This window comes from Amphibalanus amphitrite, unplaced genomic scaffold, assembly GCF_019059575.1.
Source record: "Amphibalanus amphitrite isolate SeventyFive unplaced genomic scaffold, NRLGWU_Aamphi_draft 000278F_arrow, whole genome shotgun sequence".
Lineage (NCBI taxonomy): Eukaryota > Metazoa > Arthropoda > Thecostraca > Balanomorpha > Balanidae > Amphibalanus > Amphibalanus amphitrite.
Window position 1 is genome coordinate 95,121 of NW_024881773.1, and position 17,533 is coordinate 112,653.

Sequence of the window (17,533 nt, forward strand, 5' to 3'; positions counted from 1 at the left end):
ATCTCCTCCTCTGTAAATTTGGAGGGATCATGTGTCGGCATTCCCATGTTCGTTTCGGAGTCCATCTGTTCCATTTGGAGCCCGTCAGTTGGCGTCAAGAGTTGGCGCAGCGAGCGCCCCGAAGACTGCGTCTGCGCACGAGGCTTCGCGATGGAGGAGTATTTTGACGAAATCGCCCTCGCTGCAGAAGAAATAGAGGGACTTGTTGAGAAAGAGGAGGCCGCAGTGTGCCGACGACTTTAAACTGTACGCCAACGCCAAGACCAAGGCAATCAGGGGGCGCTCAGATGATCGGGAGGTTTCAATTGATCAGGGACCCACCAGGTGACCAGGGAACCCTCTGATAACCAGGGGTCCTTCCAGTAACCAGGGACTCCTTCAATAACCAGGGGCCCCTCAGTAAACGTGGGCCACTCAGGTTACTGCAAGAGACAGGAGTCCCTTATAACCAGGGACCGGCAAGGTCTCTCAGGTCCGTTTTTGACAAAGCTGTTATTGACGTCATATGCGAGCCCTTTGCCACCAGCAGAGGGCCCTTTCAAGCCTTTTTAGGGCCGTTTAACGTCTCTTGAGTTTCCTTTGAGGCTAAGGGCCTCTTCAGCAGCCGAGGGGTCTTTGAGGCCTTTTTGAGGGCCTCTTAACGTCAGCTGAGGACCGTTGGACGCCATCTGAGGACCGTTTGGTGCCTTCTGATGGCCAGTAGATGCCAACTGAGGGCTCTCTGACACCAGCTGAGGGCACGCTGACACCAACTGGGGGCCTCCTGACACCAGCTAAGGGCGCTTTTGTATTTGACACGAGCTCAGGGCCTTTTGACGCCCTTTGAGACCTTCTGAGGTCCGTTTGACGCCAGCAGAGGACCCTTTGGGGTCATATGAGGGCCCTTTGCTGCCTTCTAAGCGGCCTTTGAGGCTTTTTGAGGGCCGCTTGACGCCACCTGAGGACCGTTGCGGTTGGACTCCAGTTACGGACCGTTTGAGGCCTTCTGATGGCCATTTTGCGCCAACTGAGGGCCCTCTGACACTAGGTGGGGGCCCTCTGACACCAGATAAGGGCCCTTTAAGGCCTTCTGAAGTCCGGTTAACGCTAGCGGAGGGCCTTTTGAGGCCAAATGAGGGCCCTTTGAGACCTTATAAGGGCTCCTTGAGACTTTTGAGGGCCGCGTGACGGCATCTGAGGACCGTTGTACTCCAGCTGACGACCGTTTGAGGCCTTCAGATGGACTTTTGGCGCCAGCTGAGGAGGGCTCACTGACACCAGCTGGGGGCCCTCTGACACAAGCTAAGGACTCTTTAAGGCCTTCGGAGGGTCGTTTGACGCGAGCTCAGGGCCCTCTGACGCAGGTTTAGGGCCCTTTGACGCCCTTTAAGGTCTTCTGAGGTAGGTTTAACGTTGGCTGAGAGCCCTTTGAACCCATCTGAGGGCCCTTTGAGGTCATCTTGTGGCCCTTCATTTGGCCATCTGAGGGCCCTTTGACACCAGATGAGGGCCATTTGACGCTAACCGAGGGCCCTTTGAGACCATCTGAGGACCCGGTGACCCCATCTGTGGGCCCTTTGAGGTCTTTTGAGGGCCATTGAAATTTCACCACAATACCCCTGGCTGCGCTACTGGGCATTTATGGACTCGTATTCGTAATTCGTAATTCGTAATTCGTAATTCGTAATTCGTTTATTAGGGCTGATCCACAGGTGGCTATTACGGCCCAGTCAATACAAGCAATATGAGAGTACCTAAGTCACAAAAATCATCATAGTAAAAGACACACAAAATGTACAATGGTACTAAAAAAAAAAAAAAAAAAACACTCAGGTGGCGACATGTCTCTATCGGAAGAACCGCATCAGCTGTGCCCTGGAGGCGGTCCCTGTCACCTCTCGCGGCAGCCCGTTCCAAGCCGCCGCGGCTCTGTACGGGAACTGCCGCCGAGCCACCGCCAGGCGGACTCGGGGCAAGTCGATCACCGCCGAGCCCGCAGCGGTGGCACGCGTGGCCCTCTCTGAGACGACGGCTCGTGGGCGAAACATTGCCCGTAGCGAGTCAGGGGCACCAGCGGCATACAGGGCGCGATGCACATTCACTGCGTCCCTGCGCGCGATCACTTCCCCAATGTTGGGCCAGCCGAGCGCGCCGAGAGCGGGGGTGATGCGGTCAAATTTACGTATGGGCCGTATGGGCCATTCATTCATCGTATGGGCCTGCTGGGGAACGAGATGGGCCCTCCCGGTCTTTTCAATCATTATTTCAGTTCATTTTACATGGTTTTCGGCGGTCTAAAGATTAGGGGTCCCAACTCGAATGTGGGGAGGCCCGTGTGCCCTCTCCTGTGTGCGGCCTTGCCGACACTACACCGCTTCCCCTCCCTCCGCCATAAACGCACCGCTGCACTGTTAGGCGCCGACAAATACGGACCGGCGCCGCAACCGGCTCCCCCGCGGCCTGCCTCGCGTTGACATAGCCCTTCCCGAACACCAGTGTAACCCCCACGCGGCCTAGGTATCGCCGCGCCCACCTGTCCGCGGCGCGGCCTCTGATGGCGTATCGGATCATTGATGGTGCGATACATGTTTTGGTCAGATTTTCGCAATTAACGCGAAAAATTGCCCAAAACACTTTTTAAATTTTGAAAAAGTGATTACAAAAATGACGTGAAAGTGACCGTTTTCAACGTGTAAATTTAAAACGCTCTAGCGCAGCCATTTTTGAAGAAATCGACTTCAAATTTTGCACACGTGTTCATCAACCATATTTGTTTAACATATATTTCGGTTTTGTGAAAATTTTGAAAATTTCTTATATTTTTCTCTTGAGAAAGAGGTAAAGCTTCACTACGATCGGCCTTCCGATCGACCGAGAAGATTCGTAAAGTTAGTTCGTATCTTCACCATTTGCGATACAACTTGCGTATCTACTTAGCCTACGATGTGATGGATCCCTCCAATATCTGTTCCGATTCAACTTACGTTTGATCGCAACTGCGAGGTGCCTTGCGATCACATGGATCCCCCCAGCCCATGAATGTTTAGCGTTCTCGGAGGGGTGTTTCTGCGGGAACAGGACGGCCGCTGCGGGCCGGCTCGGGATGAAATGACGTCACATATCATCGGCCGGGCATTCCTACCCGGTGATGGAATGGCCTCATAAACACCACTGGTCGCGGTGCCGGGCGATAAAGGCGCATTGAGTGCCGCTCCGGCGCACCCGGAAGGAATAATGCAGCCGGTTTTATCGACTGTGGCGCACTGTATCGCTGCAGAGACGAGACTCGTGGAAAGAATGAGAGACATGGGAGGATTTCGGAATAGCCAGGCTGTCAACGTTCTCAGATAGTAAGGGTGTATTTCTTCGGTATGGTGCCTGGCGCGCCCCTCCTGGTTTTGTCGGGAGGCATGACCTCATGTTTTCTGTCTGAGTGATAACATCGGGGCCTCGTCAGTCCCAGACACGGGAGTGCCAGACACAGGAACAGAAGTGGCGGATGATGCTGCAGGCATTTTACGAGGCAATTCATCTTTCATTAAACACGTGGCTAATTTAGATATGCAGCATGACTTCACTAAACACTCGTTTCCATGGTTATAAAGAAGTTACGTTGAAGCGGTTCCGTCATTTGATAGCCTACTACTCCCATTCACAGTTCTACTCATTGAGACATTTCATTCACCAGCTGCGGTCGGATGTGCGAGCTGTGTTTATATCTCACGTCATAACTGTCATTCAGCGGACGTATCTCGTGACACACGGGACGTATCTCGTTTGTGTCACCGGATGACGACCACGATGACGTCGTCTGATGACGCCAATGGCGCCGGCTCGGTCATCAGGCCAGACCCGTCTGTCTGAACGTTTCTGTCTGTCAGGTTATGCCTGTTCGTCAGGAGATGTTTCGCTATAAGTTTTTTTGTGTTATGGCTTTTGTTATAGGTTTTGTTGTAGGCTATAGAGTGTAGGTATATAGACCTGTCTGTGTATATAGGCCTGTCTGTCTTTTAGCCCTTTCCATTTTATCCCCTACCCTTCTCCCTTCTTTCGATCTTTCGTCTTTCGATCATCAATCTGCCTATTACTGAATGTGTTGATACTCGTCTGGAGCAAATCGCCACGCGTTTCACTAATGGTAGGTCAGCACCCGAGCTAGCATTGCACCTTGTGATGGATGGGCCTCTCGACTGAGCGCCGGTTAACGAACCTGAGGGCACCGGTGACCTGTGCCAGGTGCAGCCCGGTTGCCAGACGGAGCTGAGCTGCCAGATGCTGGCCGGCTGCGAACGGAGATGTTTGGAGGCTCTGAAGGGCGGCGGTCGAAGCGGAACAGTTTGTTGGTTTGGCTGATGGCGATGAAGAGATAGTACCCCAGGTGCTGTGGGTGAGGTGTGAGACAAGCGTGGATCAACAGGGCTGATTTTGCCGCGCTAATAGGTGTGTTAAATGTGGGTGTTAGAGCATAACTGGCTTAGCTCCGCGCAGCGACTTATGTGAACTGGAATGGTAATTAGCTAATTGGTCGCGACTTACCGCGATGTTTCTCCGTCTTGCCATGCTAGAACTCGTCCAGTCGCTGCCGACTGTCTGGCCCCCTCCCCTTCTGACCTTTCGTGACCTTTTCGTGACCTCACGCCTGGCCCGTCACGCCATTGTTTCATCCTGAACGTCTACAGGCTCTCTCTCTCTCTCCCTCCCCTCCCTCCCCTCTCCCTCCCTCCCCCTCCCTCCCCTCCCTCCCTCTCCCTCCCTCCCCCTCCCGTCCCCGTATGTCCTTCACCTGTCTGTCCTGTCAGTTTCCATTCATCCTCACCCACCGTTGTCGCCCTCTGCCGTCCGCCGCGGTCGACGTCTGCCTTCCGACGCCTCCGACGACTCCCATCGTCGCCTTCGACGGCCCCATTGTCGTGACCGTCGACGGCGTCGTTCGCTTCGACAGAGAGCTCGCAATTTCCGTCAATAGAGGCACGTCTTAGTCGTGAGGGCCCGTGCAGACGTTCCGTTTTTATGGAGTGCTCCTGCTCAGCCGGCGGACACGTTTTTGTGAGATGCTCTCTCGCTTGGTTTCCGACCTGGGGAATGTTGAAGAGTATCGAGGTTTTTGGGCGAAGTGGTTTGGACAGGGGCAGGGTATATTGGGTGAAGACAGGGGTGTTATGAGAGGTGCAATGCCTATTGTGAGCTTTGGCGGGCATGGTTCAAAGTAAGCGGGGAAAGGAGCTTTGCCTAAGAAACTTTGTAGAAGGCAGGGGAAATGGACGTTTCTCACTTACCAATCCCCAACCGAAGAGAAGAGATATCCAAGTATTGTGCTAATGCTGGGCCGTTATGTCACACCACAACTTACAAGGAGACTGGGGTTTACTGGATACCGCTCCTGCCATGACATACGGGGGTCGGGAAGCCTTTGTGCTGATAGGGTGTGGGATGGAGCGAAATATCAGAATTACATATTCCTAGCACGGAGTTAGTGCAGATGATATGCAAATACTTGCGTGAGTTACTGGGCCGAATTAAATTGCGAGCTCAGGCAGAATAGAGTTCTACTTCTTATCATATCGCTTATCAAATGAGCGTTGAGAGTTGATGCAGAATTTCAGTGCAATTCATAATCACTTCCACTTATGCCAAAAGTTGTGACTATTGTAAAATGCTCCTTGTTGAAAAAATACGAATGTTGCCAAACGAAACAAAAGGCTAGAACTGTTGGGAATCGAACCCGTGATTTGACATCGTCCTTCCTTCTTTCGCAGGACTCTGAGGTGCTGAACGCCTGGCTCACCGACTTCCACTTTGAGGAATACTACCAGCTGTTCGTCAACGCCGGCTACGACATGCCCACTGTCTCACGCATGACGCCCGAGGTGAGACAGCGTGATGACGTCACTGGGGTGGAGCGGTGACGTCACCGGGCGGCAGATTGCGGCCGTCCGCCGGCACTGAAGTGTCAAATTGGCTGTCATTTGGGACGTAACTGGCGGTGATTGGGGGCCGCGCTGGCCCGGCGCCGGTGGTCGCCGCCGCCGGCCGACACGGGACCGGGACGCCCGGAAATGGCCACCCACTGATCGGAGAGAAGTTTGAACGGGTTCGGTGAACGACGGGTAGATTTAGACCAGTGGGGCTGAACCGTGACGAGACTGCGAAATTGTCAGCTCAGTGGGTCCGTGTCTCAGAGACAATGGGCCTCCTTGCCTGGTCTCGACGATTTCTCGTTTCGCGTCAGGACCCTCACCCGCTCCTCGTTTCCACTCTGTTTTCCAGTCCGTAGTTTTTCTGAGACTGCCTGCTTTAGTGCAGTGCTCACTGTCCCGATCAATTAACTCCAGCAGGCACACCCCGAACGGTTCGAAACCCGGCGTGACACGATAGTGCACTTTAGTCTGTCCCGTCTGCGATGTGCTGCTGGCATCACTCTGCCGACTCCCCTTAGAGCCCCTCTCTGCCCTGACGGATCCTAGTGTGGATCCGGGATCCTGGATCCCAGAGTGTCCCGGAAATAACCCGGACACACTCCAGGCGCTGCGATGGTGGCCCAACTTGGCCCTGTTTCCGGTGCGCCGTGACAGGCGGCGTCTAAATGTCACCGGATTGCCGGTGTTGCGCTGTGATTGTGTCATATAGTCTGCTTCAGGGGAAATTCAATTATTCGTAGGCATATCTAGAGTGCTTGCTCACTGCTCATGAGATATTGCATCAAACCACCTATTCCTCGGCAGGCACTAGCAATCAAAATAGCTGTGTAGTGTGTAGTACTAAGAACCGCGTAGTGCCACTAGTCATGACTTCGGATTAGTCCGGTCCCTTTCCTCTGTCCTTCTCTCGTTGTTTTCATTGCCTCATCCTCTCTCATCCCGCCGCATTCTCTACCGATTCCGTGTCTATTCTCCACCCATTGTACCCATTCCATCTCCATTCCGCGTCTATCCCCGGGGCGGCACCCTGGGGTCCCTCCCAGCGGGCGGCGGCCGGAGTCCTGCCGGCGCCGGCCCGCCATTGCCGGGTACCGGCCTGGAAGTCCATTAATCAGCCAGTCGTGGACGCCCTCGGGCGGAATGCAGAACAGACGTTCGGCCAGCGACACGGCCGTCGGACGGTGGCTAATGTTAGCGGCTCGGCGGCCCGCCGACCAGCTACGGCACGTGGCGCAGGAAATTAGGTGGAAACGCTCTGCCACTCCGGATGTGCAGTCTGCTCCGCGAATGCTGCAACCCGCTGCAACTGACGTGGATTCAGGCGGGTTGTGAAATGTAAATATACAAATTCACGGATCCGTTAAACGGAAATGTTCATATTTTGGATGCCAACTGAGCAGGTTTTGCGGAACTTCATCGAATGCTCGTACTGGAACCACTGCGGCGCTTTCATGTCTGCAATTGCCTTTACTTACCTGCCCAAGCAGGCGTATGGCACTTAAAGGAAATAGTTCACTTTTAACATGGGGTTTTAAACTGGAATAGCAGTTTCGTAGCTTGAGCTGAGACTAGCACAAATCAGGAGCTTTTACGGCTCAACGATCACCCTAGACGAAGATATTCCATTTCTCGTTCCGAAAAGAGTGCCTTGCAGAGGAATGCGTGCCTTGCACAGGAATGCAGCCACGTCATCGTCAGCCAATCAGCATGCTGCTTACAGCCAATGCAGTATGCGTAGGTTTGAACTACGCAATATGATTGGTCAGCACGTAATAAGCTTCCGCGTCAAACATCATTTTACATAGAATATAGTTCGTCCTATATTAAAATATAGAAAATAATTGTTTTTACAAAAAGGTTTTATTTTATTTCATGATCATTTTGAGCATAAAAAATCATAAATCAATAGCAAAATACTAATTTCAGGAAAGTGAACTGTTTCCTTTAAATGGTGCATATCGGCATTGTAAACACTCCTTTCTTGGAACAAAACCTATCTGTAAATTGGAGTCACGCAATGGTGATGCTCGACGCTGACCTAAACTGGCGCTTGAACTGGCGCTACCAATCAGGGCACCACGGAATATTCCAGAGGCCGCCGCGCGTGCGACCACCCGGGAGAGCCTGGACAGTATGTGTGTGTCTTTATTCCGCGTCCCGGCGGGTCTGTTTATTTTGTTTACTCTCACAGACGTTTGTGTGCGCGTCGGGCGAGGTATTGCCGCCAGACGAGGAATATTGCGGGTTTCTTGGATTTGCCGCAGGGAAGCGGCCGTAATAGCGTCACCTGAGACGGTGTTTTGTGGTTGGGGAGCTAGCTGATCATTGATTAGGTGTTCGGTCCTCTACCTGGGCATTTCTGTTTTTGCATTGTCTAGATGAACTTCTTCACTTCTTTACATTAATTACTTCATTATATTAATTCCAGTCTGGTCTTTGTGTGTCTCGTATTCTCCCCTATGCAGAGCGCTTGCGTGCGTAGGGCTACTGTCATTTTCCGCATAATCTAACCACCACCATCTTCCGCAATCCGCAGGATCTAACCGCCATCGGAATCACCAAGCCAGCGCACCGGCGTAAGCTGAAGGCGGAGATCGCTCGTCTGAACATCTCGGACGGCATCCCCGACTTCATCCCGGACAGTCTGGATGGCTGGCTGCACCTGCTGCGTCTGAGCGACTACGCCGAGCTGCTGAGGGCGCAGGGCTATTCGAGCGTCCAGCAGGCCACAGAGATCACCTGGGAGGACCTCGAGGAGATCGGCATCTCGCGGCTCGGCCACCAGAAGAAGATCACGCTGGCTATCAAGAGGGCGAAGGATATACTGACGGGGAAGAGGGTACCGTCACAATACCAGCATCAGTATACTACGCAGGTATGTGGAAAAGGCTGGGCGGTGTTGGGATGGGGAGAGAGACTGGTTACTTGCTGATAATTTTGGGAGTAATTCGCATCTTTCTTGGAGTCCTGGATGTTACGTGTAAAAGTTTCACGAGTGCTGGATGAATATTGGATGAACTGATAGCATGGCTAGACACTGAACTCATAATACCGCGTGTTGGCGTGCTATTTTCATAGCAGGTGTTGCTTGTAAATTGTTGAAGCCCATTTACAAATTAAACCGTGTCTTGCATCATTCGCTTTGTCTGGAGCCGCGACACTGCGCTATTTTTATACAGCGAGCGTCCTCAGCCCTCATGCCACCCAGGCAGGTTGTGACGAGCATCCCCACGGCCCTCCCACCTCCCCAACTGACGACCCCGTCTCCCTGCCTTCAGGAGATCGCCATCCCGGCCACTGCCAGTCCCACCGAGCCCACCTACCAGCAGCTGAAGACGTTCCAGCAGCAGCCGGCGGCGGCGCGTGCCGACTCCTGGGCCGACCCGGGCCGCTACCAGGGCTTCTCGCAGTACCGTCCGCTGCCGCTGCAGCAGGTTCAGGTGCAGGTGGAGACCTCGGCTGATGTGGGCTGTGACGAGCCGCCGCCGCCGCCGGCGCCCCAGACCCAGCTGCAGTACTTTGAGCAGCAGAGGTATGTTCTGCAGGGGCCCAGCTCGTGGCGGAGGAGTTACGAAGACGGCGACCTGACGCCGACCAATGAGCCAGTCCCGCTGGAGGCGTCGGGCACCCTCCCCCGTCAGCGTCCGGGCGCCGGCCGACAGCGGCCCGTCGCCAAAATCGTGGCCAAGACGCGCGACTCTGAGCCGGAGTCGGACCGCGACGCGCCGGTGAAGCCGGTGAAGCAGTACGGCAGCCTGCCGCGTGACCCACTGAAGCGCATGGAGGTGCTGGGCGCGCCGCCGGCGCCGTTCAGCACGCCCCAGGGCACGCCGCGGAAGCCGGTGCCGGCGCCGCCGCGGCGCGACAGTCTGCGCGCTGAGGCGCTGGCGGCGGCACGTCACGACTTCCCGCCGCCGCCGCTGCCGCTGGTGGTGCGAGACTCTGGCGACGCCAGCGACGCGTCCGACTGCGAGAGCGCCAGCCCGGCCACCGGGCGGGCCACGCGCAACGACAGCAGCGCCAGCTTCAAAGTAGGTGGCGGCTGGGGTGGCGGTAGGGCGGTGGGGGGCGCTAGTGGCGTCTGATGCCTGCTGGCAGGGAAGGCCTGACTCGGCTGTATAGGCAGTGAGACTAAAACGTATTGTGTGCTTGGAACGCTTTATTTCCTTCTTTGTATGCATTATTCATAGACCGGATACGCTGTTTCTTATAACGCTTGGAAGACAGGTCACGTCTCATTTCTGCAGTGTGAAAAGCTCAGATGAATCCTCCCTGTTACATCGTATTTCCTGCTAGTCTCAATGCTAGGTACTCTTCACCCACTTCATTTGTTTTTATATCTCCCCTCGAGGGCCGCGAGCCCCTATCCCTCAGGCATTGTTAAATGGATGTGTTTCTCTGACCCTCTCGTCTCTCCCGCAGTCAACGTCGAGCACAGAGTCCGACTCGTTCCCGTTCGCCAACGACAACGCGGGCACCATCAAACAGCGCACACAGCGCTCCCACACCGCCGGAGACCTGCCGTCTAGTCTAAGTGCCAAGTGAGTGTGTGTGGACGGACTTGAGCAGGACACTGGGTGACGTCATAGTGACGTCAGTTTGTGACGTAGTGGCGGTGACTTTGTGCCTGGTATTTAGTGGTGGTAGAGGCGGTGATGGAAGTGGATGCATGGCGAGCTTTCGAGGGTTTCATGCGTGACTGTGTAGATTTCCTCGCTGCACATTTCTGCACGGTGTGAATTGGACTTTTATCTCTCGTGATGTTTCCGTTATTTTAATGTAAACTGAGGCATTTGTGCCTCTGCATGGGTCGAGCGGTTAACGGGTTTCTCTGTGACTTACCTGGTTTCTGTTTGGATTACCTGTGGTGTTCCTAGTTCGAAACGCATGCTCTTGTCATTCACCTACCGGTTGAGGTCTTTTGCACATTGCATGATTCTCTGCACCTGTAAAAAGCACGCGGTATGCACTTTGGTCTGGATTTCTGGTGGTCTATCTGTATCACTTGTTTGGCGATGCATTTCTGGTGCAACTTTCTGCTGGACCTTCCCATATTTTTGGGCTTTGTTAAGAGCTTTTCTCTTAGTTTCTAGTTGTCCTGTGTTCTTAGCATTTGAGTTCCTTTAGCGATAATGGTTACTGTATTACTGTATTGGGCACAATTGTAGAGCGATGTATTGTATTTTTAGCGTCACTTATCACCGTTGTATCATCCTGCCTCTGTTGAGCGGGTCAGTACAGAAACGTAACGTTTCTTCTCCATAGTGAGCATAATGAGGCTCGTCACCGACGTTTCTGCTTCTCTGTACTGTTTTGCGTAGTGTCAGCAGTGTGTGGTTCGTTCGTCTACCGCGGTGCGGCGCTGCAGTCGGCGTTAGTGACACGTCCCCGCCGCAGGTCGGGAAAGGCGGCCGCCGGCGCCGGCCAGGGCGACGTGCTGAACGACATCGGCTCCATGCTGGCGGACCTGACCGACGAGCTGGACGCCATGTTGGAACTGGAGAGTGAAGCGCCCTGAGCGCCGCCATCTTGAACGGACTGGGTTTGTCTCTGCGCGCGCGCCGGCCGATCCGACCGAGAGAGGCCGGCCGCGACTGGAGGGTACGTTGGTGCTGCTGTGCTGGTGCTGTGGTGCAAATATCACCACGGTGGTGCGAGCGGCACAGTCACAGCGCTGTGAAAACGGCGGCAGTAGGGCAACAAAGATGGCGGACGTTACGCCAAGATGGCGGCCGCTGCCGGCGCTACCGGACGGTGACTAGGGACGGCTGGCCGCGTTTGCCGCCGGAGCGCTGAGCGCGGCGCGGTTTCGACCAATGTGGCGCGTTTGATGGTTGTATGATGTACAGGAAGATGTGAGACCTACTGCCGTGTGTGGTGTCCCTCTGCTCCTGTCGGGAGCGGCGCGAGGTTTGTCCTGCTGTGTTCGCTCAATTGTCGCCGCATTGTATCGCATTTAGCCGCTTCTTATCGAAAGAATAACGCATTTGTTTTAATATAATGAGCTTGTTTGTCCGAGGGCGTGTCAAGCTTGCCGCCAGAAGCGTCAGCTTTCTGTTTTTCTGAACCATTTTGCGATGATCGCCGAGTTTTCTCCTTGGTCTGTGTTGTATTTAGTGAGCGAGGAAGTGTTTTGTTCGGGCGGCCGCTCTGCCCGGGCAGCGCGGCCCGGATGTGTTGGAGCCTCTATGTAGCCCTGTCCGGAGTTGGCCCCCGTTCGTTCACCTCTGTCTGGGTGTCCCTATCTGTTTTGGCGGTTGTTCTTAGTACTCAGCGTCTTAAGTTCGGACCGTATGTGAGTCGCAGCGAGAGGGAGTGAGAGGACGGACTGAGAGACAGAGCATATTTGTACTGACATTGTTCAAGAATATAAGATGAGTCGATCACTTTCAATGGTGTTGGTCTTGTGGGAGGATGGGGTACTTAGTTGAAAGATTTGGAACGAACACGACGCCTGCAGATACACAGCTATTCACACAAATGGTGGAACGAACTGCTCTCTCCATTATGTAGTCTGCCTAGATGATCGCCACACGCAGAAATAACGATCAATCCTAAACACGATGTGCGACTTAGCGCTTGTGTAAGAATTTAGTCAGGAAAGGTGCAGCTTCCCTAACTAGTTACGTGCCAGACAAAATTAGCGAGAGAGAGAGAGGGAGAGACAGACAGAGAGAGAGAGAGGAGAGGGAGATAGCACTACGGCAGAACCGAGGAGGACGGAGATAGAGAGAGGGAGGAACTACCAAACCGTGACTGAATATCCCGGCCTGGAGTTCGAACGTCTCGGCTATATAGCCGGCTACCCCCATATAGCCGCTACCTGTAGTGGACGGCCGCGGTAGACGTCTCTCGTTGACTGACTGACTGACTGGCAGTCCATTCGGGGTTTCACGTGTTAGGCATTATCTTTATCTCTAATAAAATGCCCTCTTTCTATTGAAAACCAAAGTGGTTTTTTTTTTTTAGTATGAAGTTTACTTATATCAGCGGCACCAAAATATGCGGGAAGCTGCTTGTTCACTTGGCCTCATGCCAACGGATGTTACTTTATGATACGACCGCATGAGGCGATCTGCTTAAAGACGACAATACCCGTTCTTACCCATCTACTAGTCTTTCAATCTCCGAGGCTTACTCTTTTCGGGTTCATTTGTGAGATGCGGCAATGTCGTTCGCTAACAGTTAAGTTTGCGCAGCATGTTACATTCATTAAAAAAGTAGGCATACGAGCGTATATCAGATACAAAGGACATTTCTGGTAACCCGCGCTGTTCCGAATACCAGATGATTGTTGGCTAAGCTGACATTGCCCGACCAAATAAATCAGTTAAAGAGATAGGTGGTATCAGACTTTGGACAGGCTGCGCTGTATAGATAATTATTGAGACGTTTCCTGGAAACAGGTAATGGGATGGTTGATCGGAGCTGTTGCCAATTTCTATGATTGCTGTATTGCAGCTATAAAATTTGAAAGAGCTAATAGTTCCAAGCAGTTAACCCTATTAGTGGCAGGCTCCTGGCTACCCCATATTAGTGGCAGGGGGGCTGTTTACGACCCCCCCCCCTTGATATCTCGAGATCTAACCGGCCGATTTTCAAAATTCAAACGGCATTCGATTTGACTCAACGAGATCTACATTTCTAAAAAAAATAAAATTAAAAAATGTCAATAGGGGGGTAGAGGGGGGTAAAAACGGGCAAATTGCAGATACATTTTAGACTGTTTATCACGGCCAGGTTTCTGAACCAATCCTAACGCAACTTTTGCCGATCGATAGAGAATGAACCAGGAATTTACATGGATCCTAAAAATATGCATTTTCAAAAATCATAGGCGGATACAGATCATCGAGATTGGGGGTACACAAAAAGTATAGTAAGTAAGGTTTTTCACGGGCGTAGGAACGTCATGAAAAGTGGGTGGGCCACCCTGTCAAGGGGCCTCCTTTTTCAGGGGCCTCCAACTTTTGCCTCGTCCTGCTGGCTGCTTTCAAGTATGACCTCCAAATCTAGCTTCTGAGATCGGGGCTCGGGCAGATGTACCCAGGGGCGTAACCGCTTAAGCGAACAGTGCGGAAAGTCCGCACCATTTTTAAAACTTATTCCCCCTCCGATTTTTTTTTTAGAATCTATTTGCCGCAAACGGCGCATGACCCCTGAAAACCCTTACACAAATGTCTTCCTCGTTTCCCAGGTGCCCCCATTAGCTTCATAGGCGCCCTCTTTGGCATATAAGCGCCCTATGTATAGTCATCAGAGACATCCTATATGTCCCACAGTCGCCCCGTTGTCGCATACAATGTGCACTTATCATAGGCGTCTCTCTTTTATGGACACTTGAAGGCGCCTCTCTTTGCCATGCCGGCGCCCATGTTTCTTATGAATGCACCCCCATGGCATTGATCAATGCAGACCTCTATTGCATGTGGACGCCCATATATTATGTAGGCCTCAGAGGCGCCCCTCTTGCGCATTGAGGTGCCCCTATGGGCTTCATAGGCGCCCCTCTAGATATTGCACGTAGGTGCCCTACTGTCTCAGAACCGCTCCCCTTTGGCATGCAGACGCCCATCTTTCGTACGGAGGAGCCGCTGTGGTTCTTAGAGACGGCATGTTGCTCCCAGACGCAGATGGGGCTCTCGGAGTCGACAGTGTGGGACCTTCAGTCGCTGATGGGTGCCCGCCAGATGTGGACCCTCGGAGACGCCGGTATGGGGCCCTCAGAGATGCCGGTATGTGGCCCTTAGAGACACCGGTGTGGAACCCTCAGATACTTCAGTGTGAAGCCCTTACAATTGCTGGTGTGGAACTATGAATGCGCTGGCTTAAATCCCTCAGAGACCGGTACATGGACATTAGAGCTCAGTGAGAACTTGTGTGGTGCCTTCAGTGGCCTTGTGGAGCCGTTAGACATCAACATGGTGCTCTCAGGAGCCGGTGAGTCCTCAGAGTCACCGGTGTGGGGCCTTCAGAGCTCCGAGATACTGGTGTGGGGCCCTCCGAGGTGTCGGTGTGGGTCCTTCAGATGTACCTATAGAGCCTTGAGATGCACAGGTGTGGTGGCCCACAGAGGCGCCGGTGTGGGGACCCCAGAGCCACCGATATAGGGCCCTAAGAGACACTAGTATGACCCTCAAAGGCGCCGCTGTGTGACGCTCATAAACACTGGTGTGGAGCCATCACAGGCGGGTGGAGCCGTTAGAGGCCGGAAAGGGCCCTTAGATGCCTGCAAGGAGCCTTCAGAAGCCGGCGTGGCACCCTTATGGGGATAAGCGTGTCTACTTAGGAGCCCTTGAGGTGCTCTCATGAGCTCTGTGGGGCCCCACCGGGCCGAAATATGGCCACGGCCAGTTGCCGCCGCATGGCTCTTCGGACTATCATTCTCAGGGGCCTCATCTGCCTAGTTTGAATAGAAGGGCCTCTCAGACAATCAGTCTCATGGGCCTCCTCTGGCTAGTATAGATAGAAGGGCCTATTAGACCATCAATCCTACCTAGGGGCCTTTTCTGGTTAGTATAAATAAAAGAGCCTCTCAGACCATTTATATCAGGGGGCTCCTGTGGACAGTATAAATAAAAGGGCCTCTCAGACCATCAGTCTCGGGGGCCTCCCTAGAAAAGTGTAAATGTGGATAGAAGGCCCCCCTCAGATTCATTAGGAGTGGACCTCTCTGACTATCAGTCTCAGGGGCCTCTTGTAGCCAGTATGAATATAAGAGCCTCTCACACCATCGGTCTCAGGAGCCTCTTCTGACTAGTTTGGATAGAGGGCCCTCCCAGACCACCGGTTTCAGGGGCCTCCAGTGGCCAGTTATATGAACAGAAGGGCCTCACAGCCATCAGCCTCGGGGGCCTCTTCTGACTGGTGTGAATATGAGGGCCTCTCATACCATCAATCTCAGGGGCCTCCTCTGCCTAGTGTGAATATAAGGGCTTCCCAGGCCATCAGTCTCAGGGGACTCTTCTGACTGGTGCCGGATTGAGGACCTCCCAGACCGAAAGTTTTGGGGGTCTCCTGTGGCCAGTATGAATAGAAGGGCCTCTCAGTCCATCAGTCTCATGGGCCTCTTCTGCCTGGTGTGATTATAAGGGCCTCTCAGGTCATCAGTCTCAGGGGCCTCCTCTGACTACAGTGTAGATGGATAGGCCTCTTAGACCATCAGTCTCAGGGGCCTCTTCTGACTATTGAGGATAGAGGGGCCTCCTCTGACTAGTGAGGGTAGGGGGCCTCGGCTAGATCGCCAGTGTCAGGGCCTATTCTGACTAGTGTGGATGGAGGGGCCTCCCAGACCACCAGTCTCAGACGTCTGACTAGTGTGGATAGAGGGGCCTCCCAGACCGCCAGTGTCAGGGGCCTCCCCAGACCAGTGTGTATATTAGGGCCTCCTCAGATCCACTAGGGCCTCTCAGGCCATCAGTCTCAGGGGCTTCGACTGACAAGATGAACAGAGGGCCTCGTTGGATCCATCACGGCCCCTTGGAGTCCGTGCGTGGGGATTCGTGGAACTTATTTTTACCGAGTTTGTTTATTCTGGAAGGTGACGACGTCCTCTCAAATCGAGACGAGGGGCCTCGAGTAAAAAGTGGGTGGGCCAAAACACATGGTTGGCCCCCCCCCACCTCGAAAAGTGGGTGGGCACTTGCCCACCTGGCCCCCCCTGTTCCTACGCCTATGAGGTTTTTGTTGGTACTGTTTCTAAAAAGGGTGGCAATGGTCTTGTTATGTTACAATTTTCTTATGAGAGAACGACTAAAATTGTATTGGTCATGCATAGGCGGTGTCAGGGCACCTATGTTGGGAGGTAAAAAATAACCCCCCTTTTTGGACGCCTGGATCCGCCTATTATAGCAAAAACGTGTCAAAAGAGGATGCACAATAACTTTGTATATGTTACCACATGATACCTTTCATTCACTGTTCGTAAAAATGGTGCAGCATCGTGATCTTCGCCCAAATGACTCGCTTCACGAATAGGACCCCCCAATTCCCAGTGCCCCCCAATTCCCAGTCCCAGTCCCAGTGCGCCCCTGGTAAAGTTATGAACTTGAAATTTTCAGGGAATGTGCCCAATTTAGTTTTAGGAAAAGTCAGAAAATTTCAGCATCGTAGCTTCAGCGGTTTCGGAGATATTCCCGAAAAACCTGAGGGGTGGATAAAAACAACCCCCCCCCCTGCCACTAATAGGGTTAAGCCTTTCCATCGCTCCAAGCAGAAGCTAAATTTAAGGCTTATCGTATGGAAAGTCATGAGGTAATCAAATAGCCCATTTCTCTCTATTTCTATTTCTTCTATAACTGTTCTTTAACTATTTTACTGCACTTTGAAATTCGCAGCATCTTACGATTAGGGCGGAGAAATCGGAATTTTGCTCATGACTGCCTGTTAAGAGAACTGACATCGTTAGCTTCAGGGACGATTATCATCTGCCCAGTGTCCGGTGACCGAATCACGTGACCTCAGTCAGCTGAGCCACGGCACGGCCGTCCCCACGGGACTGCCCCTTACGGTAATCGCATAGGACTGGGTTTTCGGGGAATGACCATCAGTATTTGTGGTTAGTTGCTTATAAATAGGGTTATTGCCATATCGCTTGGTTGCGTGTAAAGCTTATTTGTAGTAGCCTCCTTTGTTTG

General features: G+C 53.0%; 1 protein-coding gene across 3 annotated transcripts in view; it reads left to right on the forward strand.

The window, feature by feature from the left end:
• The window catches only part of LOC122387223 (caskin-2-like), an 88,787-nt gene extending 76,502 nt beyond the window's left edge, over positions 1 to 12,285 (forward strand). For all 3 annotated transcript variants that reach the window (XM_043377180.1, XM_043377178.1, XM_043377179.1), the window contains 5 exons: positions 5,736 to 5,846; positions 8,434 to 8,772; positions 9,176 to 9,928; positions 10,320 to 10,438; positions 11,295 to 12,285. In XM_043377180.1, the coding sequence (XP_043233115.1) occupies positions 5,736 to 5,846; positions 8,434 to 8,772; positions 9,176 to 9,928; positions 10,320 to 10,438; positions 11,295 to 11,415 (1,443 nt within the window). In that variant the 3' untranslated portion in view covers positions 11,416 to 12,285. The remainder of the gene's footprint in view (positions 1 to 5,735; positions 5,847 to 8,433; positions 8,773 to 9,175; positions 9,929 to 10,319; positions 10,439 to 11,294) is intronic.
• Positions 12,286 to 17,533: the final 5,248 nt, after the last annotated feature.